The sequence below is a fragment of the Pinus tabuliformis genome, chromosome 3_2 (genome assembly GCF_031772625.1).
Source record: "Pinus tabuliformis cultivar Carrire ecotype Pingquan chromosome 3_2, CPIR1, whole genome shotgun sequence".
Lineage (NCBI taxonomy): Eukaryota > Viridiplantae > Streptophyta > Pinopsida > Pinales > Pinaceae > Pinus > Pinus tabuliformis.
In genome coordinates, this window is record NC_142302.1 from 819,424,182 (window position 1) to 819,448,493 (window position 24,312).

Below are 24,312 nucleotides of genomic sequence, written 5' to 3' on the forward strand. Positions count from 1 at the left end.
AGTATTTGGCTAATCTGAGCTTAATGGCCTGGGCTTGACTTAAGCTAAGCACTGGAGGGACTTCTAGCTTCTGCAAAAAATGAACTACACTAGAATACCATTCACAAGTGGCTAAATTTTCAGCCAAAGACTAATTCTGCTCTTACTCTTCTGTTGCTTCCTCTGTCCACTCACCACCTAAATTTTAACTCATGCAATTGATGTCTAACAAACTGCAATTTTCCTTAGCTAGAAGCTTAGCCAAGCCCTAGCCTTTGACAAGCTTGGTGGGCTTCACCTCTATGCTAAACTCTATGAATTTCACAATCCATTTAGCTCTCTTTCCATCAATAGATGGTTGAGTTAGAACATCTTTTACTGAAGCTGAAGGTACATACGCAACCACTTTGGAATGCAGAATATAAATTAGGAATGCCTTTAAATATTTTATGAGAGCATAAGATTATTTTTCAATAAGTTCATACCTTAGTTCAGCATCCCTAAGAGTTTTACTGAAAAAGGCCATAGGGTGCTCTACACCTTCATCATTTTTTTGAAATAGAACTGTTGCAAGTGTATCATAAGAGGCAAAAGAGAAGATATAAAACTCCCTGGTATAATCTGGGATAATTAGAGTGGGAGCTTCCATGATAGCTTGTTTGATGGCTTCAAAAGAGCTTCTTGAACCATTTTCCCATTTTATTTCTGATCCTTTCTTCAACATGGAAGTGATGTGCTTCACTAGCTCTGCAAAGTTTGGAATAAACCTTCTGACAAAGTTAATCTTACCCGGGAAAGATTGAATGTCCCTTTTTGACCTTGGGATGGAGAATGTCTAAATTGCTTGAACTCTTGCTGGATCGATCTTCACACCTTCAGCAGAAACAATTTTTCCTAGAAGTTTGCCTTCTTCTAGAGAAAATTGTGACTTCTTTGGGTTCACTTAAATTCCAAATCATCTGCACTTTAGAAACACCTTCTTCAAATGCTACAAATGGTCCTTGTGACTGTTGGAAAAGACTGTTATGTCATCAAGGTAAATAAGGACAAACTTGTCCTTATCTCCCACAAAGGCTATGTCCATGGCCCTCTGAAAAGTATCCCAAGCATTCATCAGTCCAAAAGGAATCTTGGAGTACATGAAAGTACCCCAAGGAGTACTAAAGGTGGTCTTTTCCTGATCTTCTGGATGTAAAGCAATCTGATTGTAACCTAAAAATCCATCTAAGAAAGACATAACTCTAGCCCTTGAAACTTTTTACAGCAAGTGTTCCATCTTAGGAAGGGGGTAGTTGTCTTTTTTAGAGCATTTGCTCAGATTCCTGAAGTCAACACAAAGCCTGATTTATCCATTCTTCTTTCTTACTACCACAAGGTTAGCTATCCACTTTGAATACCTTAGGGGAACTATGATCTTGGCATCCAATAGCTTCTTGATTTCTTTTTCAATCGAAGGCAATAAGAGAGGGTTGATAGGTCTTAATTTATGCTTAAAAGGGATGGTGTTCTTCTCCAGTGGAATCTTATGCTGGATGATGTTGGTGTCATAGTCTTAAGATAACTGTACTCCCAAGCAAAAATATCATAAAATTGTTTGATTAGGGTGCAATACGCGAACTTTTGGGTAGAAGACAAGTGAGTGGACATATATATGTACTTTGGATGGGCTGGACTCCCTACATTATGTCTATGAACTGCAGACTCATTTTCTTTTTTGGCAGGCTTATAAGGTACATCATTATGATCAAACAACTTCTCTAGGGGCACCAATCCTTTGGGTATATGGTTACTAGGTAGCTGAACAATGCTATCCTGACCAATCTCGTCCTTTAGGTTGGACTAGTTGCATTCTTCAATGGTTTCATTTTCTTGGGCAATGTGTATTTCAGAAAATTCATCAATGACTTGTAAAAACTTATTAATTTCATCATCATCTTCAAAAACTTTCCAGTATTTGACATTGTCAAGTAGAGATGGTCTATATTTCACGTGAACTTCACAAGTCAAATTAGGAGGCAAAGGAGGAATAAACGTGCTAGCAGACACAGCAAGGGAATCAACAAGTTGGTTCTTCATTCTAGGGATGTAAGAAATGCTGAAACTATTAAAAAACCTGTGAGCTTCCATACCTCATCTTTGTATTCTTTCAACCTTGGATGCTTTGCTTGGAAGGTTTTGTTCACTTGGTGAATGATAAGGTCTGCATCTCCAAACACCTTCAGACCTTTGGTGCCCATTTCTTTAGTAGCATTTAAGCCCAATATCAAGGCTTCGTACTCTGCTATGTTATTTGTGACCAGAAAAGTTAACCTGGAAGATAAATGAATGTATTCTTGTGTGGGGGACACAAGGACTACACCTACCCTTGCAGCTTCCTTAGAGCAAGCTCCATCAAAGAACATGTCCCAAATTTGTGGGCCTTCTTCCTATGTGATCTAGCAAACTAGTTTCCTAAGCTGCACGGAGGCCAACTGGGATTCTTCAATCTGAAGAACAGAGGCTCCAAAATCAGTGTCGACAGCATAGATGGGATGATTAGTGGGATTCCTTTCATCATTCATGATATAAGTGAACTGAACCTCTCTGTATAATCTCCTACTCTCACCTCCAAAAACTGGGACAGTAGCATAGGACAGATCATTTTGCAATGTTCCACCTAATCTCTTGATCCAACCTCTGGAAAGAAACATGCCAAAATTGGGGGGTACATCTGCTACCAAAATATCCATCATCATGCTCTTCATGGGCAGCTGAAACAAGGTGATGGCTAGGTCTTTGATTAATCCGAAACATTTCACTTTTCTAGAGTCAAAAGAAAATAGGTCATGATAAGGCTTGGTAATGTCAAGACCCAACTCATCCATGATAGCCTTGGGCATTAAACTATGGTTGGCTCCTGCATCCAGAAGGCAGTTGTGAAGGACGTTGTCATGGATAGTCAAAGAGACATAGAATAATGGGGAGTTGTTGTTGGGCATTGGATAATCCAGCGCTCCCCGTGTGTTTCGTGACATGGACTAACCACCTCTCGAGGATCCATTAACTCTAGCGATGCGTCCGTTTACTAACACCTGCAGGTTTTGGTGTAACGGCAATCATGATCCCAACAAGTGGTATCAGAGCCAAAGGTCTCGAGTTCGAATCACAATTGGCTCGTGCTGGGGGGAGATTGTTGGGCATTGGATAATCCAACGCTCCCCATGTGTTTAGTGACATGGACTAACTACCTCTCGAGGATCCACTAACTCTGGCGATGCGTTCGCTCACTAACACCTGTGGGTTTTGGTGTAATGGAAGTTGTGATCCCAACAGTTGTCATCACAATTTTCAATCATTGGGCTGAGAACAATAGTTGGTTTGTCATCTTGCAGATTTACATAGTCAATGGAGGCTTGGATGGCTTTAGGCTCAAGGGCCTCGAGGATAGATCTCTTGAAGGACTCATTCTTCACTAGTTCAATCAGAGGTATAGGTATGCTTAGCTTCTGAATTTCTGATTCAAAACTGAAAGGAGAAGGAGACTTGTCAAGGCCTCTTACCTCATGAGCTAGAGCTTTGAGGATGATGGGATCAACTGTCGGTCGTTTCTGCTTATTAGCTTGTTGTATTGCAGGGACAGTAGCTCTCTGAATAGGAGTTTCCTTGACATTATTCATCTTCAACCTCAGATTATATCTGTGTTGATCATCAGTTTGCAGAACAGCTCCACCATCCCACTCTTAGCTGATCTGGTCATTGAATAATGACTTTTCATAGGCAGCTAAGGTAAAAAAGGAGGCACTGCCTTTGTCTTCCAGACAATGGATTTCATCATCTTCTTCAAACTGCTCTTCTTCCATGACTACATTCTGGAAAGGGGTCTTCACCCTTTGGTCTTCATTGGCATCTTTATTTCTTTATAGAATCTACAACTGCTCATTAGCTCTTATATATGGATTTGAATTTCTAGGAGCAAAGGTATTAGGAACTCTTCCTTTCCCAGGGTACTGCTCAACCTTTAATTTGGAGATTTTAAAGGCTAATGACTCTATCACCTTGGTCATTTTATCTATCTTGGGATCTGAGGATGATGAAGATTCACCCCTCTGTCTCCTTTTATAAACATTCCCCTTGAGCTTCTATGTACCCATGATGTTTAATTCTACTTCCAGGGCTGCATCTTGCATATCAGCCAATATAGCACATCATCTCTCCCTCAACAGTAGACAGAAGTTAGAATCAAAGGCACTTGCATAGGTGAGTTTAGCAGAGGTAGGGTTGGGTTTTACTTTAGCTGGTATCTTGTTGTACATGCAGTTAAACCTCTTATTAAAAGCAGACAACAACTCACCATTTTCCCTCTTTAAGTTCCCAAACTCTGTGTGGTAGCAGAGTAGATCCTTATTATCCCCCCAATGCTTTAGGAATGCATCATCGAAAGCCTCAATATCTATTATAGACCATGGGTTCAGTTCTCTGAACCATTTTCTAGCCTCTCCATCTAGACTTTGGACAAAGACTCTCATCCATACATCATCTTCATTAATGTCTAGGTTATCAGCATAGTTATAGAATGATTCAAGATGTTCCTCAATTATAACTCCTTCAGTCCCAGTGAACTTAGGCATATACTTCTGATATTCTCCAGTAAGCATGGCATTCTAAGGAGTGGGCAGTACTAGAGGTCCATACCTAGCAGCTATGATTCTTTCCATTTTGGTAGGTGTTGCCATAGCTGTGGAGGCTATAAGGGTATTGGAAGTCTAAATGACATAGGGTTGAGGAGTGACTTCTAAGACTAAAGGAGTATTATGGATAGGAGGAGAGACTTCCTTTGGGCTTACAATGAAAGGAGAACCTAAATAATAAGGAGCTCTATGAATCTCTGTGATTTTTTCTTCACTGCTAGTATTAGATGCTATACTCTCAAGATGTAGTTGTTCTATTACAGGATTTTCTTGAAGAGATATAGAATATTGTTTAGAGCTACCTGAACCTGATGCTCCTTTCTACAACGCCTTTCTTTCTTTGATGATTTTTCCAGGGTCAGGTACTGGGTTAGCTCATGGCTCCTGAGGATTTCTCTGAGTATGCCTCACAAACTAAGCCAGAACTATGGAGTGGAGTCGCCAAGAGGTTCGTCCTCCAATAGAGTCGTTAAATAGATGACTACAACCCAAATAGTGTCCAGACTTTGTCTATCATCAAAGTTGGATCTGTGTCGTCCCTCAGGGAAGGTAAGCTTCAGTCTCCTCTCCCTGGCAATGGCACCAATTATGTTAGCACTCCAGGAAACTCTCCTAGATCGTAGCTCGGAGATGGCTGGTAACATATAAATCTTCAATATCGTTCTCTTAACTATTGGAATGGATTGGGGTTTGGATCAAGTCAAATGACTGTTTCAACTCTGTTTTCACTCAAGACATGCATGAACACCCTCAGCTTGACAAGGCTTTCGACCACTAATGCTCAATAGTTTATAGATTCAATGAATAGATGGAGAATCCTGATTGTACCAGCAGATACATACATAAACACATATGAATGGCTAGCTACAGAAAGTAAATGAAGCTTGCAAATATAATTTATCAATGCAGAGATAAGATGATGGTTATTTGGCATTAGATACAGAAGAAAACATGAATAACCTATTCAAGTGCAAGCTTAGAACATACGAGAAGATGGAAATTGAAGATATAACAGCAAAAGAATCTTGTATTACTGGAATGAAGATGAGACGCTAGGAGGAAAAGAGTATCCACAGTCTCCAAAAGTTGAACCTTTGATCCTTCGAACTTTCAACCATTTATAGGCATTTTACAATGCTCTCGAACCTTCTGAGGCTCGAGATGTCTTAATTTATCCCCTCTGTCTTCTTAACTACTTGATGCCATAACTAGACAAACATGAGCTTAAAGGTCTCTTATTCTAACAACACAGTAAACAAATTCTGGTAATTTTGCCACACTGTCAGGTGGCTCGCTCATGCCAGTGACGTTCCATGATCATTTATGTTGGTTCGGCTGCATCGTGCTATTGTTTTTCTCCTTTCAGGTATATATTTAGTTATTTCAGTTCAACCATCTAATTGTCAAAAAACACTGACAAAGCCAAGAAATGTCCTCCCTGAGTGACTGGTGGGAAGTGGGATACAGGGCTGCTGGATCGATATGATCAATGCATAGGATCATATCATAGAGATAGAGGAATTGATATCACATCAGCAGATTTTAAAGCGAAAGGTGGTATTCCGGGCGAGATCACAAGAAGTAAGTGGTAATTCAGATTAGCACCCGATTCCACTCATCAAGTGACACGTAGCAGCAAGGAGGAGAGAGCAAACCACTTTTAGGGTAGTTAATCCTCGTGCACGTTGATCACCTGAAATCATTGTGAACCGTCAAATATGATAGAGGAAGATCGACAATTGAGGATCATCGTGCAAGTTGATTTGATCGGCTAAGCGACAACCGTCAGATCGAGTTGAGATCAACGATCAAGATCTAATCGTTAATCGTAGAGGTGAAGGGTTGGTGGACAGTGCGATGGAATTGCGATACACCATTGGGCGATTTAAGCGATTCGCGATAGTCGTTGGATCAGCGAATGAAATGGACAGCGAAGATCAATCTGATCGGAGGTCGGAGAATGGAGAGCGCAGCGGAAAAGAGATGAACCAAGAGTGGACCCACTGATATTTATGAGCATGGGTGTATAATTTTTGAAGTTCAGCTTATGGCCAAAGCAGAGCAAGAGTAGACATGGACCATCGGAGCTAAAACAGGGGACATTTCCATAAAAATAGTAGTGTTGCACCTCAGGGCTAACAGGTTGTATGACCTCTAGGAGAGAGATAAGCTTGGACACCTTATAATTAACAGGTTCTCCAACACATCTTGGGACATCAACCAATCTCTAGGGAAACAAAGGATAACACTTTCTCTGTGTTAGTGCGCAGAAACAAAAATCTGTATAAAGGCTTGGCCGTAGGGATCCTCAATGAAAATATTATGCACTGTATTATGCATCTAAAGTTTGAAATTATTCCAGGTTCCTCTTCCAATCATAATGTAAATTTTGAACATATAAAACGCCTTTCTTTCTTGGATTATCATGAACCCATGGTGTCTTTATACAGTAATCACACTCAATTAGAACCATAATGGAATAGGACCCCTGCTTTGTGCAGTTATGTAATGTCTTGTTTTTAACCTTATTTTGTCAGTACAATCATGGTTATTATGTTAAAACCTGATAATATAGTTATTTTTTTTTTATTGAAAATATTGCCAATCACTAGATGAGGAGAAAAGCCTATATAGATCTAGATACCATGAGAGGAAGTCACGACAGGAATTAGAAAGGTTTTTTTTTTCTAGTAGAATACCTTGTTAAGAATCAAATATCTAATTTATCTTAGCGTCCACAAAGTCAGTTTGGAAACTAAACTACCAACTACTAGCATTATGAGAAAGGATGAAAGTGATGTAGAACTACTCCAAAGGTATGGACAAAGCACCCTTTTGGAAATTTCTAACTTGACAATATGGTCCAAATTATAGAACATGAATTTTTAGGAAGAGAGGTTGGTTCAAATAGAAAGAGAAATTTGTGTGTGAAGACATAGAGAGAAACTTATGGGGAAGAGACAAAGACATGCAAGGGGCTTTGAGATTATGATTCAAAGTAGAAGATTTGCAAAAAAACTATTTGAGTAATAACAATTTGTGCAAAATTGTAAATTTCTTATTTTGCTTTGAAAGATCAAAGATGAATTTTTCACCCCAAGATATAAAAAGGGAGACATGATTTGTACGAGAGAATTTTTATAGTAAGCATGAGAAGCAATGGGATAGGGGAGGTGATAAGGGACTATTGAGAAGATAAGGATCCCCTTGTGTTATAAAATCCAAATGTGACAACCCTATAACTTTTATCAAGCCCTAGACTAGTGGGTTGATAGACAACAATTGATTTCTCTACATGGAGGATTGCCTCCTTATCTCTACATTGTATTTACCCATTTGATGAGTCAGTGAGGTTACCTCTTGTCGTATGAGGGACTCTTGGGAAGATAAGGATCCCTTTGTGTTATAAAATCCAAATGTGGCAACCCTGTGACTAGCAACAATTTGATTTCTCTATATGGAGAGTTGTCTTCATATCTCTACATTGTATTTATCCTTTTGATGCGGGCATGAGGTTACCTCTTGTGACATGGAATTTGGATTGGGAGTGATCAATGATAAGAAATACGTAGTGCATTTGAGCATATGGTTGGGTGGAGAGTGGTTGTCACCTCTTCACTTTTAAAAAAAAATTAAAACAAATTCAAATAAATGTATTTTCTCCTTTAACTCAAGATTCATGGATGATGGATGATGTTATTGTTGAGTTGCTAAATAAAAATGTGTTGATGAACTAAAACATAGTATAATACTAGTTGATTACTAGTTGTAATTACCATAAGAATGAGTTCAGGATTTAGAAAAATGTTTATAAATATATTTAATTGTGATATCATAGGTGTACAATGATTTTTGTAATGATAATTCATGATAGATGGCTTAGAGGACCTCAACGGGCCTTGGGATTCGAACTATCCAAATCCATGGAAAGAAGCCACTTAAGCCACCTTTAGGTATATAAAAAATAAAATAAAAAAATTGTGATTTTAACGTTAAAAGTAATGTGACATGATGATGTGTAATAACTAACATGAAATAGAACAAATAATAAGCTAAGATGAGGTGAGATGATGGCATATGTTGACAGAACATATTGACTTGCATGTCTTTGTCAAACAAGATACAAGTCGAGATGGTACCCGGCATTGCGTAGGCCGTGGCCCGCGACATGATTTTCATTGCTGTCTTGTAAAAAGCAAATAACGGACGGAGGGCGTTGTCTACCAACAACATCTATTTCTCTTTGAAAATTAGGTTTAAAAAAAAATTGGATCACAAGAATGTTTGACATATTTGTTTTTTATGGTCTAAATGAATTCAATATCAGTGTTTAACATTCTAAAATTTGATAGATGTAACTAAAATTTCAAAATATTCAAATTATCGTGGAATTTCATTATTATTTTCGACCAAATTTTATTAAAATCATATTTTTCCTAAACGAAAACGTTGCCTCCCTAAACTACTTGCAAAGAAAGTAAAGCGCCAGAGATGTGGGCCCCTCAACCATTAGGACGACGGCGATATAACTCATTATATGGTTTAAATATTTCATGCCCAACACACTTAACAAAACAGACACTCACCCATTCGAGAAGTATCTGAAGAGGGGCTGGCAGTCTTGCGTCCACGCACTTTCTCCCCCCCCCGCGATCTCAAGAACCACGATCCCATAACTGTAAACGTCAGCTTTTTCCGTTAATTGCCCATGAACCGCATATTCGGTTGCAGTGTAGCCTCTGTGTTATACCAAATTCGTGAAAGCCACAAATTAATGCCCGGATTCGACAGCCTATAAAGTCTTCCGAAGACTTAATAAATGAATTGCTGAACTTACATTGTTCCTCCGACTCTGGTAGAAACGTGCGTTTGGCTTTCCGGGAAGAATCTGGCCAATCCAAAATCAACGATTTTAGGCTGAAGGCTGTCATCCAGAAGTATATTTGGACATTTGATGTCTCTGTGTATTATGCGAACGTTGGATTCCTCGTGCAGATATGCAAGGCCTCGAGCTGTGCCCACTATAATGTTTAAACGGTGTTCCCAGCTCAAAGCATTTCTTATCTTGCCTGCAGACCTCCAGCGATAGTATTCTAACGCCTCAATACAAATTAAAGGATTTCTGAAAACGGTAGCATTAGTAAGGACAACGTACCGAACAAATGTTTGTCAAGACTGTTATTTGACATAAATTCGTAAACCAGCAAGCGTTTGTGCTCTCGCTTGCAACATCCGAGTAAACGAACAAGATTACGGTGACGGACGCTGCTGATGAGCTTCACTTCCGTCAGAAATTCCTCAGCAGCTTGAGTAGTCTGCGTCCCATTAAGTTTCTTAACGGCAACATCCCTCCCATCCGGAAGTCTTCCCTGTTGATAAAAAATCTCATTACAATTAATCTGCAAATATACCATATTATTGAACAAAATCACGTATAGTAGTATACCTTATAAACTTCTCCGAATCCCGCTCTGCCAACCATGTTGTTCCTATCGAAGTTTCCAGTCGCAAAATATACTTCCCCGAAATGTCCCCTTTCCTCTATATTCTTATCTGTGGGGAGCATCACAGTACCACCTTCGTCAAAACTATTGATCCCACAAATTGTGAAAAAGAAAAAAAAAAAAAAAAAAAAGTCAGAGGAATTCAGCATGGGAGCTATAATGTAATCATTTATAATGACCTGTTCTAAGAGAGCTTTTTCGTTGTCTAACACATCGATGGAACACCAAACACAGCACCACAAATAGAGCTTTTGAACCGATGACGCTTCCCATCAATAAAACCATTTTTTCGATGTCTTTTTACCGGACGGGTGCGTCGAATTGACCGATATCGTACCATTCGTCAGTCCGGGCGGCGTTGTGGGCGACATTGCGGGCGACACCCCATGTGTCACTGTGGTACCGTTCGTCAATCCGGGCGGCGTTGTGAGCGACATTGCGGGCGACACCCCATGTGTCACTGTGGTACCATTCGTCGATCCGGGCCGGCATTGTGGGCGACATTGCGGGCGAATATACCACTACTGTGGGCGATGTTGGGGGCGACACTGTACCATTCTCTGTGATAGTTGGGGGCGACACTGTACTATTCGCTGTGATATTCGCTGTCGCATTCATTCTTACCATATTCCGCAGTGTGACTAAAACGAAAATATGAATGAACAAACATAGACTTTATATCACGATGAAACAGCAAACACATGTACAAAACGCTAAAAATATCTCCTATCGGAAGTCTGGTTATTGGTGAAAACAAAAAAATTGAGTAACGCATACCTCGCGACCTTGACCTTCACGCAGGGGATTATAGGTGTATAATTTAGTCCGTTCTTCTTTACTGTGAGCGAGACCACGTAAGGAATCATTAATGGAGCCAATGGTAAAACTTACGTTGCAGAAGCATGGGGTTATGACTGCGTGGCGGAGTCGGCTCTTTGAGAGAATATTTTCAGATAATCATTAAATGTCTTATTATTTTGAATAGTTTACCTAATATTATTGTATCTATGTTAATTATTTTAAAATGAGAAATTCTGAATGTTGTATCCATGTTAATTATTTTAAAATGAGAAATTCTGAAAATGTTGTTTAATATATTAATGTTTTTTGGGTTTCATGTTACATGTAAGAAAAATCTAAAAACTATGTTAATTATTTAAATCATAAGAAACCTAGAAAATGATATCTAATATTAATCAAAATCTTAAGTAATCTTCAAAATTATATTTTATATATTACTTATTTATTTTTAATAACCGAATATGTTAATTATTCAATTCCTCACAAATGCCAAAAATATATTTAATATTTCACTTCTTTTTAACCTCATTCTACATGGAGGAACAATCTAAATAATCTGCTCTAGGGAACCTACTCATGAGATTTGGGTTTGAACCAACCTCCACACGAAAATTGGGTTTGAACCAATGATCTACTCTAAGGAACCTTTACGTGAGATTCAGATTTCAACCAATGATTTTCTGAGGACAAATCCCCGTACAAAACAATTCGTCTACATGCGAGAGGTAAATAATATATCACTTATCCCAAAAGCTATTGAATAATTCTATACACTTACGAGTTATTAGAACTATTCACAACATGTTTTCTCTGTTTTTAGAATACCTCTAACATGTTTCCTCTGTTTTCAGAATACGTCTAACATGAATATTATTTCATGGAATGGCCTAAATTGCAAAGGAGAAGAGAGGCTTTTTAAAGAAAAATGGAAGTTTTGAGGAAACTAAAACTTCCAATGAGACAATCACCAATCACATAAGCAAATGGACAAGTGAAACTAAAACTTCCAATGAGATAATCACCCATCTCATAAGCAAATAGGCAAGTGATTATAGTGTGATTATAGTGTGATGACTATCAACACACAATGCCTATTTGGAGGCCTTGCTATTATATGGAGCACCCAAGACATATATGTTCTCAACATGTTTCTTCCTTCTGCATCATCACTATTTAATTCCAACTCATTGGATTAGTTGAAACCTATTACCTTTAAAATGTTTATTGTCCAACCTCTCCAAAGGACAAACTCCTCTTCCTTCATTCCATCATTGACACACACAATCTCCTCTCCCCTTCCCCCTAGATCCTTCGTGGATATTTTAACCTTATCAAATAATTAGAAGAGGAATGAAAAGGTATAAGGCAACTAAGTGTAGACTATATCCTCTTTTAGGAGATAATGCCATCCTCTTAAATTGTTGATCTCGATACCACTAATGGTATCTTCACCTGGAATAACTGACGAGGGGGGACGCAACAAGTGCCTTTGAAATTGGATCGTTCCTTAGTCATGGAACCCATAATGACATGGGACATCATCTTGGAGGCATCCATTCTTCCCATTCATGGTTCAGATCATTGGCCCATATGTTTAAACATAAACATGAAGTCTCAACACTTTTTTCTTTGAAAAGGGATGGCTACCCCATCCAAATTTTCAAGCCAACAAAAAGCAATGGTGGGGAGAACATGATGCCTTGGGAGGATGATTAATGTGAAAACTCCATCAGAAACTCAAACACAACAAAATGATGCCTCAAAGGTTGGAACAAAACCAAATTCAACAACATTTTGGAAGAAAAGCACAAGTTGGAACAAAAGATGAAAGCAATATAGTAGGAAGTCGTCATATATGGAAGAAGGCATTCATCAAAGAAGAGTCTTTCAATATCACTGATCCGGAGGAACAACAAAAGTAGGAATAATTTTTATGATAGAAAAAATCCCAAGTCTGGCAGCTTAAAGAGGGGGAAAAGAAAACCACCTTTTCTCACAAATCCATGCTTTAGCATTGCCACCACAAATGCAAATCCTCTAAAATTCTAGTAGAGAACTTTTTTTGAATCATCAGGAGATCTCTCAAGAGCTTATTCTGTTTTTACCAAAACATCCTCACTGATCCCATTAATGATAATTTAGGCAATTCTACAAATCACCAAGTATATCCCCCTTTTGATCACTCTAGAGCAAAACGAGGCTATTCTTAGAGAATTTACGTTGACGAAGTGGGAGAAATGATAAAATAAATAAAGCACATGGACCGAATGGCTTAACCATTGAATTCTTCTAAGCATGTTGGCCCATAATTGGACATGCTTTATAACAAGTGGTAGAGGAATCCTAACTCTCTCAATCCATCGTCAAAGCTTTTGACACTGCCTTCCTCACTCCAATGCCAAGAAAAGATAAAGTAGATGATCCCAAGAGATATAGGCTCATTACTATATGTAATGTTCTCTATAACATCATTACTAAAATCATATCTAATATACTCAAGCGTCCTCTCCCAAAACTCATGTCATACAAAGAAAATAAGCTTTATTGAAGGTTTCCAAATATTGGATGGTATTAGAGTGGCTCATGAGGCCATATACTCTCTAAAAATCACAAAGAAACCTAGCATGTTGCTTAAACTAGACCTCTTGAAATCTTTTGACAAGTTAAACTAGTAGTACATATGCAACATCCTCAAAGATCTTGTCTTTATAGATCATTGGATAGAATGGATCAACAACCTTCTTTCATATTCTTCCTTCTTCATTCTAGTCAATGGATCTTCTATTACCTTTTTTACATCCTCCCATGGTATTTGGTAAGGAAATCCACTTTTCCCTTTCCTCTTCATTCTTGTAGTGGAAGGGTTAGAGAGATCCCTCAAAGTGGCAATTTTAAATAACAAACATAAGGTCCTATGCATGTTTTGCGATAACCTTCCATTAACTCATCAACAATTCATTTATGACACTATGGGTATGGGTAACCCAATAGTTCTTGAAGCACGAGAATTCACACAAATGTTGGATTTCTCTCTCACCTCTGTTATGGAAATCGATAAGATCAAATCTCAAGTTTTCTACTTCAACACACAAATGTTGGATTTCTCTCTCACCTCTGTTATGGAAATTGATAAGATCAAATCTCAAGTTTTTTACTTCAACACCCCAATGGTAGTGGATATAAATATTGCTATAATTTTAAGTTTTCAAAAATGTAAGCTCCCCTCAAAATACTTGGGTGCCATATTAGTTGTTGGGTCCCTCAAATCGAGCTTATGGGTGGAGTTATTGTCTAAATAGAACAAAAAAATGGTGGGTTGGGTCTTCCACTCACTCAATGTTGTTAGAGGATTGATTCTATTAAAATTAGTAGTTCAAGCCTTACTCACATATTTATGTTTGGTACTTATAGCTCCATCCTCGATCCTGCGGGAGCTATAATGTATCCAAAACACATTCCTCTACAACGGATCCCATTTGGAAAATAAATGGGCCTTAATGGCATGGGATAAAATCTATAAGTTGAAGCTAAAATGAGGACTTGGCTACACGACCCCGTGATCATGACAATATTATTGGGAGAAAAATTATAGTGGAGATGGATACAAGGAGGTTTGGGCCTATGGAAAAGCATCTGGAACTGCAAATATGCTCCCCATTTTGCCTTCACGACACCTCATATGGATGCACAACATAGCCCTTGGTTCTTCCATGTGGTCTCTTACCAAAAAAGCTATACAATTAATTCAACAACGCTACTTCTAGGAAGTCAAAGATAGTAACATTGCTTTATTTTGGGAAGACTCGTGGAAGCAACTTCCTAAACTTTGTGACAAAAAACAACTAGATATGATGCCATTATAGATGAATTCTTAGAGATTAAAAAAACTTGTTGATTATTAGAGAAATATTGAAAGTAGCTCATAATTACAACAATAACTACCATCAAAAGCATGGCATCCCAAGTTGGAGAATGGATTATGGTGATGTTTCTGGGGAAGTCTCCAAAAATGGCTCATCCCCTTTTCACCCAAGCTGGAAAAACTTCACTGAGGCTACACATCAGAAGGAACCTTTTCCATACACGAAGCTCATAATCTTGAAGCTAGACATCAAGCTTGACAACTCAATGAGTTATGGAACAAAATTTGGAAGTATAACACTTGATCGAATATATCCTTCTTTATATGGCTTCTGATGCAAAAGAAGACTCTAACATGGGACAATATTCAAAAGCATAATTACTAAGGGCCATCTACATGCTCACTTTGTCTTCTTCATCTGGAAAACCTAGAACATCAATTCAAAAGTTTTTATTTCTCCTCGTGCTTATGGACTAGGCTAGGACAATGCATTACTCACTCTAACATGGACACGTACAATATCTTAAATACCATCACAAGTTGACAAAAAAATCATTTTCCAACTTTATTCTCAACTACATATGGAAATTATCCCCCAACTTCCTCCTATAGGAAATATGGAAAGAGTGCAACAAAATAATTTTCAAGGGCTCTTCCATTCCCCTAGTTTCTCTCTTGAATTCCATTCTTTGTAACATCAAAGAATCCATTATTTCATTCTCCTAATCTCCCCAACACTGAAATTATCATGGTAGAAAATATAGGCTCCTACATAGTTGGCACCTTGTCAACCCTCCTTCTCCATCATACTCTTCTATTTTCCCTCCCACCCCCCACCCAATCCATCTGTTTGGTCTCCCTTTCCTCCCCCCTTCCTCAAATTAAACTTTGAGGGGGTGTCTAAAGGAGACCCTAGACTAATGGGATATGGTGGCATTATTCGTGACCACGACGACATGCCTCTTTACATTTACTCAAGCATGCAATGCCTTAACAACAACAATGCAACTGAACTCATGGATTTTATATTAGGTCTAGAAATTGCACAATATTAAGGATTTACCAAGCTCTTTATGGAAGAGGACTCCCAACTCATTGTGAACATGCTACACAAAATCCACAATGGTATATTGCTACACAAAGTACGCAATTGTTTGTGACCGGAAGCACTTATCTATTGGGCATCCTCTCTAATTATCAACATCCTATTTATCATTCCCTCCCATGTTCGATGAATAGGTAAAATAATCAATGAACTACCGGCTAATTATGGAATCCTTCATTCCTTACCCCAATTTTCTCCACTTAGAACCTCTTGCCATATTCCCCCCTTAAGGAAATGTATTTGTACCGTATTTATAAATACCTTTTAGCCCTAGATGGGGTGCATTATGAGGAAAATTTGGGGAGAGGGGGAGGGGGGTAGGCTCTCACCGTCCCACCTAGCTAAAGGACCAAGGGACATGACAAAGCACGCTCATAGTGAATATGTTTGTATTATCCCAATTCTATTCATATAGCTGATCATTCACAACATTAATTCACTAAGCACCCCACACCCAAGACTTGATTGTAATTTGCACAGTCTGTCTATTTGTATAGACTCCACTCTTGTAGAGTGCTAGCTTGTGTTAATTATGGTTATTGTTCCCTGCATTCTCTTTTAGAGAAAGCATAGTTTTCATGCTAATGGTGAGTAGCCTAAAACAAACATGTATCACAAGTTATGGCTCGCAATAACTTTGATTAGGGTTCTCTGTTGACCCACTCCTTGGATCCTTAACCTAAGAACATATGAAAACTTAGACTTGGAAATCATCACTTTAGTGGAGTTGGTTCTTCCTTTGTTGTATGGAACTTCATTATAAATGGTTGTTTACAAAATTCAAGAAGGTTTATGCTCGTTCTGTAGTTATTTTTTTATTGTAAGTTAGGTGGCAGTCAAGCATTCTTTTCATCCAAGGTTTTCTACATGCAAAGTGCAAATAATCTATCTTGCTAAAAAATGGTCCTAGTTGTGGCTTCGCTGAACTACTCCTAACTAGGATTACGACTCCAAGTTATCTCTCTCATTCGATGGTTCTTCTTTATTCCTCTAGTGCTTTTATCTCTAGTTAGTTTTGATGGGTTTTGTTATCTATTTTCTTCAGTATTCTAGCAACTACTATGTAGACTTAGCCTTTGGGCCTTTTCACTAATTGGCACTGTTTTGCTCACCATGCTCCTTCTCTGGTTGGCTCTCTTCCCTCATCCTTGGAAGTTGTTGGCTATTTCAATTGTCTGTGTTATTTTTCTTGCTATCTTTCTAACCCATGTCTCTTCCACATGGCACTCCCTCAACCTGCATCAGCTCTCGTCTCCCATCTCTTAGCCCTATACCACCTAATTGTTTCTAGCCTCTCCTCCATGCCTCGTTAGTGTGCCACATCTGCAGGGGAGAAACTTACCATCAAGAATGTGCCCATAGGGAAAGCACACATATGCACCGTTAGTTGGACGAAACTACTTCCCATTTTTCGCAAGCTCACTCTAAGGCCCATCCAAGTGGAACTTACCTGCGTTGAGGGGGGTAGGAACCTCTCATAAGGATTAGATATTAGACAGCAAGCTCACTCTGAGGCCCATCCAAGTGGAACTTACCTGCGTTGAGGGGGGTAGGAACCTCTCATAAGGATTAGATATTAGACATGGAGGTGTTTACTAAGTTAACATAGTGGTTACCATATTGGCCATACTTATGGATGCTTCAACTAGTACATGCACATAATAGACTTATATTGGCACATGAAATCCCTCCTTGGAAGAACCTTATTGGACTGGAATGAGCATTAGACTAATGTCCTCCATTTAATTGAGCATCTACATCACCATATGAAGGACCTGGGTCAAAGGATTGAACACATTGAACAACACCTTGGTATCCCACACATAGTTGGAGGCATCCCAGGTAACTAAAATTATCCCATTAAGGCTGCAGCCACATATTCTGATCCTTCCTCTTAGTTTCTATTGGCTTTATTTTATTGCTTTCTAGATCCTACTATTCACTTCTAAGGTCGAATAGACCCACTTTTCAACTTTTGTATGTTTAATATTAGTTATCTTAATACTCTGTCATCTTAATACTTTGTCATCTTATACCTCTCTATGGAGAGTGAACTTTTGACTTTGGTATTGTCTCTCTAATAAAAGACTAACCTAAGTCTTTAAATATTATCATGTACTCTAATGTTTGGAAGGAAATCCAATTATTATTATCATTATTGCTTAACAATAAAATATTAAATTGAAAAAATAAAAGATGGAACACATTGAAAAACACCTTGGCATCCCACACCTACCTGGAGGCATCCCATCGAGAGGTTGCAACAACTGATTTTGATCCTTCGTATTAGTTTCTATTGTCTTTGGTTAACTGGTTTCTAGTTCTTACTACTCGCTTGCAAGGTCAAATAGACCCACTTTTCAATTTTTGTTATCTTGATACTCTTTTATCTTGTCTTTCTATAGAAAATGAACTTTTAACTTTGATATGGTTTCCCTAATAAAAAACTAACCTAAATTATTTAGTATTATCATATATGAATTATTATTTTAACTAAAAAATAAAAGAGTAAATTGAAAAAATAAACCATAATTTTATTTAACTTTTAAATGAAGTAAAAATATAAATTTATGTTTTCACATTATATACTGTGTCTTGGTGTGATGGGAGAGCTGTGAGTTTGGATGCCTAATCATAAGGTTGAAACTGGGGTTTGGTACACTGTGTCTTGGTGCGGTGGGAGAACTGTGAGTTTGGATGCCTAATAATAAGGTTGAGGGATATAATTTGTAGTGGATGTTGGAAAAGTGGAGGCGGTTGTAGAAATTTAGTTGGCGAGAGGAAAATTAGTTGTTGGCTTCGACAAATGGTTGTGGAGGTCAGCCACGTTTCAAATTGTGGTTGCAGACCCCAGAATGTTGTTATTGAATCTCCTGGTTTACCTTGTAATACTTTATATTATTCCAGGTTGTGCTAGTTTAGTCCCTATCTATCTAATTGTTGTCATGGTGTCTATGTACATTTTGGGTCTTAGGTTTGGTCTGCCTTGGGAAAATAAATTTGCGAGAAGTATTATTCAAGGAAAGGGGTCTCTCATGTCGAGTTTGTTGTCAGGGAAAACACACTTTTTCCCTTCTGGTTTAACTTATTTTGGTGCACTTATCGAATTCCTGATACACGATTGGGTTTGTGATTTGTTGTCTGACTAATTTTTTAGGTTTAAGTAGGTTCCATAGCGACTGGAGTCAATCCTTGGGTGTTTGAGTAGGAGTTCCATAGTGTGGTATAGTCTGGTCAATCTTTCATTGTGATGGCACTGATATCTTGTTGGGTTTGTTTTCTGGTAGTGTTTGATTTAGGTTTTACTCCAATCACTCTCCAGGTAATGGTTGTTTTAATTTTGTTTGAAGTCTAATTGCCTCTTTTCTGTTATGTTGCTTAGAAAACGCACACAATACTGAAAGGGTGGTGGTGGAAACAAGCCACAAGGTCAATGAAGCACTCAATATTTTCTTGGGATTCAACAACTACATATTTTAACGCAGTACCCCCAGAAACACAATGAGAAATCAAGAAATTAGAAACTTAGGTGGGAGTGAAAAGACAATGCTACTCTAACTCTGATATTCTGGATGAGGTCTCTCACTGTGTTTTAGACCTTGGTCATACTAGGGGATGGAAACAATAATATCTCAATTATGTTTCTCTTCATTGGCAAAGAAAGACTTTGTTTGGTCTAGTATTGAAAGACAAACATGTGAAAAGATATAACGTGTTTGTATCCTTGAAAGACATCAAAAAGATATTGGAAAACCAACATATTACATAAATATTCTTGAATCTAGACAGACTGATATGAAAAGGCACTTGCATTGTGATATAAACACTAATGCTACTCCTAAATCAAGTGACACTAATGCCGTAAACCATTGTTTTTTTTTTATTTAAGATTAACTTTGGATTTTTCTTAAATTTTCCCATGTCAAAAAAAATTCGCAAGGACATTGCAACAAGTTTTTTAAGTCTCTATGTGTTGGGAATCTGTGCCCACGAGTTTTACCTCTGCTCACCGTTGTGCACTCATGTGAAAACAATGATGACCTACTTCAAAACCTGAGCGGCTCATTAGATGAGCTACCATTACTTTCTGTTAACATTATAGGGAACAACCAATTTATCCATGGTCTCATGAATAAAATGGCCTGAATAGTATTCAGTTGAATCCCTGCACCTACCTTATAAATAAAATGTAAGTTCAAAGTATTCTCCACCGAAACGAGCCGTAGGTACAATACAAAAGACATCATTTCATAAATTTCCGTGCAGAACGATCCTATCCTAATACAGTAATGGTGATATTAATATCGATGGAGCAGCTTAATTTCTATTTTCATATTCATAACTTTGCGGAATTTTGATTGTAATGGTGAAAATAATATCGATGGAACAGCTAAATTTCTATTTTCATATTCATAACTTTGTGGAATTTTGATTATTTTGTTGAGTATTGATTAAAAAGATGAAGAATACAAAATTTGATGAAATATGTGCCCACGAGTTTTTAAATAAGTCTTTAAATCTTATCAAAATATAGAATTTTTTTTCTTTTATTAAGAACAAAAATTCGTGCTAAATACAATATAGTTGTTCTTTCTCACGGGGATTGTGCACCTGTGGCTCTCCAGCGGAGCTAGCATCCAATGATTTACTAGCTCCATGTGATTATATTGGGATCTTAAGGAGATAAACCTCCCAGAAACACCCCGCCAATGCCAGTTGGCTTTAAATTAACACGATGTTGAATGAAACCAGTTTAAGTAAATCAACATACGAACACTATGTTGGTTTCAATATATGAATTTAGTTGGTGGGAAATATTTTCGTTAACATTTATTTTATTTTTATCTCATAATACTATTTTATAGTTTATGAAAATAAAAATTGAAGTTAACGAAAATAAAATGAAATTATATATATATATATATATAATTTTATTTATATAGATATTTAAAAAAATTGTTATGGAATAAAAATTATATTTATAAAGTATTTTAAATAATAATATTTTTTAAAAGTAAGACTTGGAATAAAGTTTTTTTTGGAAGTAAATTTTCAAAAGGAGTTTTTTTTCAAATAATTTTGTATTTATATATATTATTTTCAATTAAATATATCGATTATACATACGTTATATATATATATTATTTTCAATTAAATATATTGATTATACATAAGTTTTATATATATATAGTGACATGCCATCACATGGCCCTCGTTATAATTGGAGTCTAAGAATATTTTAATTATTATTGTTGTCCTCTAAAAATATTTGTTATGGTTGTAGTCTCTTTATTATATATTTTAGAACTTTTGCAATATTCTTAAATTTAATTTGTTAAGAATTTCATAAAAATTGGTTGGAATCAAAAATTTGAATGGTAAAATATTCGAATCAAATTCATTTATGTAATAAATGAATCATTTTAAATTAAAAAAAAAAAAATTAAATAACAAAAATCAAAATAAAATCAAATATTTTTTCGACAGGCTCCATTCAAAAACTTCAAAAACATAAAAGGATAAGAAAATATTTGTTTTTAAAAAATAGATCCAACTGCTAAATAATATTTCCCTGGCTCTAAATACTTTATTCATTTATGTAATAAATGAACCATTTTAAATTTAAAAAAAAAAAAAAAAAAATTAAATAACAAAAATCAAAATAAAATCAAATATTTTTTTGACGGGCTCCATTCAAAAACTTCAAAAACATAAAAGGATAAGACAATATTTGTTTTTAAAAAATAGATCCAACTGCTAAATAATATTTCCCTGGCTCTAAATACGTTGAAAATATTTATGTTTGGTTGCTGAATAAGCAGAGTGAACGGTTAATGACTAATTTTCTGAAGAAGCAGAGTAAATACCAAATGACCTGTGTGAATAATAAGAGTGTGCATTTATACCCCGTAATGGAAACCATTAGTACCCATCTAGGATGTGGAGGAAATGAATTGAAAAGCCATAAAAATAAACATTATGTGCAGCAGTTTAAGGAAGCAATGCACAATATGCTTGGTGAAATTCCAAAATCCACAATACGGTTCTGAAGTAATGAGATTAGAGAGCTGACCTGGACTAGAAAGTTGACTTTGAAGGAATTTGGCGTTTCTGCCGCAGAAAACGATTGTAAAGTCATTGCTTGCGGAGCAACTGAACGTGCTGGTGGCGTGCATGAAAATCTTCGAATAATTAGTCGCACTGCAATTGTTTGAATATTGCCCTCCACAGCAATATTGCGATGTTTTAAAACTGGTGCAGGTGCTACCGCCTCCGACCGAAACCCTCAATTTAGCGGGGCAGATGGCACTTATATTGCTCCTGCAGGCGATTGCGTGGCACGAAGAGTTGGACGGGATGATGGACACGGGCAGGTTGAATCCATGGACGAGAGAGATGTCATAAAAGTCGAGGTTGTTTTGACTGAGAGAGAACTCAGCCATCGTCGCAGGGGGTTTTCCAGAGGCGTGACAATTTAGTAGAGCCCCAGAGTCCCCAGTATTGCCATTGCCATTAAAGGAACACCGGGTGCGTCCCCAAAACCTTGCTGTACCCGTGGCGACTTGAAGCCTCCACGACTGCCCTCTGTCCAGTCGTTTCCCACCGCCTGGTAAACCCGCTGCCCAAACCGTGAATGGGCAGTTGTTCTGAATCTCGAAGATCGCACCTACGGCCCCTGCAAGGCCTAATGCTGACACGAACGAGAGCAAAAGGCGATTCCTCTTTCCACCTCCATAGCAAAGTTAATGCTATGGAGGGTACCTCTGTCAGAGTCTCACAGAGCACGGCGACGGCATGGACCATACCTCATCAGATTATACATCATCTTATACATCATCCCTCTCCGACTGCCCAGCAAAAAGCCCCCGGCGACCCTGCCCGCAGCCAACCTTGCAGTTCATCTTTCCGGTACGGTTCACAGTTTCAAATTCAGCTGCTCGATTTAATGTATGTGACCCACACAGCTCCATAATTCGTACTTCTATCACATCAACCTTGCAGTTCATCTTTCCGGTACGGTTCACAGTTTCAAATTCAGCGGCTCGATTTAATGTATGTGACCCACACAGCTCCATAATTCGTACTTCTATCACATCAGGTGTTATTACAGTTTGAATCTCAATGCCACCTAATCGTTTACGATTTCAAATTGGCAATGGCGCCCAATTTTTTGAAATTAATTGAAATCCTAAACGATTTCAATCTGGCGCGCAAATGTTTTGTTATCTCTGTTCTGGTATCTGCTCTCATAGCATCCTGGCCGAGGAGTGGAGCCTGTCGATACACAGAGGTTTCATCAGCCACTTCCCCGGCAGAATTTTCTGCCTCTCGCTGAGATAGTCTGCATCAACTGGTTGGTGGATTAACTTCTGTTCATTTTCTCTCTGATTCTCGTCATTTTATTTTTGTTTGGGATAGTCGTAATTTGGTGGAGAAACGTAATCAATCGATACGCAACGCCCTTCACCAGGCCAAGACTCTGTACGCCCAGAGCCTGAATGGCGACTATAACATCTTGCACTACCTGCTCGGACGCACAGCTTCTACTCCGAGAGTTGCTGATTTCGTGGGTTATGTGGAGATCAAGATGACCAAAGACAACAGCGGCTGAGGACTCTACCCCACCCAAGAAATAAGAACCGGACAGCTCTTGCTGGTAAGCAACGTCTTATAAGAGCGTCTCTATCGCCATGTTTCATGTGGACAATAGGCATAAAATGAACACCGTGTCTCAAGAAGATCTTGTGGTCGTTGTAGTCTATGATGTGAGGAAATCGCAGAGATTGCTCTGTCAAATTTATATTTTATTCGATTCCGCTATGCCTAGCAAGCTTCAAGTTCCTGCGATAGATCTGTTTAAGACGGACGATCAAATTCTTGCTGGCCAAAAAGTAAAAAATGAAATTTTGCAGGTGGATGTTAACCGTATTCAGGAAATTGTAAGACTGAACTCATTCGATGAAGGCGTAGAGACATTTGTTTCAAAATTGAAAATAAAAGAAGTCAGACTTGGCCTGCGAGAACGAAAATATACTAGACTCTGGTTGTCGCCATCCCTCGTTAACGATTCCTGCCTGCCGAACTTGAGCCGGCTGGTAGTCGAAAATGGAAACGCCATGTTTATACATGCTTCCAAGGACAAAATACCACTGTTCCTTACTTTTGTACCTTCTTCCCCTGTTGTAGTGCCAAGCCAAGTGCAAGAACTGGGGTTTTAAGTGTAAGTGTAGGAGATGCATTCAGGAGCACTCTTTAAGGAAACCTTTGGACCCTATAATTACTGTAAGGTTTGAGCAATTGCATGAAAAAGAAAATGAATTGATTGTTGGAAGGTCTCATCAACTTTTGAACCACATGGGAACACGCAGAATTTGCAAATCTTTCCCCAAAAAT

At 37.9% G+C, this 24,312-nt stretch overlaps 1 protein-coding gene across 1 annotated transcript; it reads right to left on the reverse strand.

The window, feature by feature from the left end:
• Positions 1 to 9,228: 9,228 nt before the first annotated feature.
• On the reverse strand, positions 9,229 to 22,994 carry LOC149183178 (PR5-like receptor kinase). Its single transcript, XM_089414860.1, has 7 exons — positions 22,752 to 22,994; positions 21,992 to 22,640; positions 10,455 to 10,791; positions 10,093 to 10,234; positions 9,802 to 10,015; positions 9,484 to 9,715; positions 9,229 to 9,385 (listed from the first exon to the last, which is right to left on the reverse strand). The coding sequence occupies exons 1-7, from the start codon at positions 22,992 to 22,994 to the stop codon at positions 9,229 to 9,231; spliced, it is 1,974 nt and encodes a 657-aa protein (XP_089270986.1).
• Between the last annotated feature and the right edge of the window lie 1,318 nt (positions 22,995 to 24,312).

Bases quoted from the DNA above. Each gene is read 5' to 3' on its own strand.
- LOC149183178 (XM_089414860.1), bottom strand. From the start codon at position 22,994: ATGGAGCTGTGTGGGTCACATACATTAAATCGAGCCGCTGAATTTGAA. The intron at 10,016-10,092 runs GTATACTACTAT...TTTTATCAACAG, and splicing joins GATTCGGAGAAGTTTATAAG to GGAAGACTTCCGGATGGGAG. The intron at 9,386-9,483 runs GTAAGTTCAGCA...GGTATAACACAG, and splicing joins ACCAGAGTCGGAGGAACAAT to AGGCTACACTGCAACCGAAT.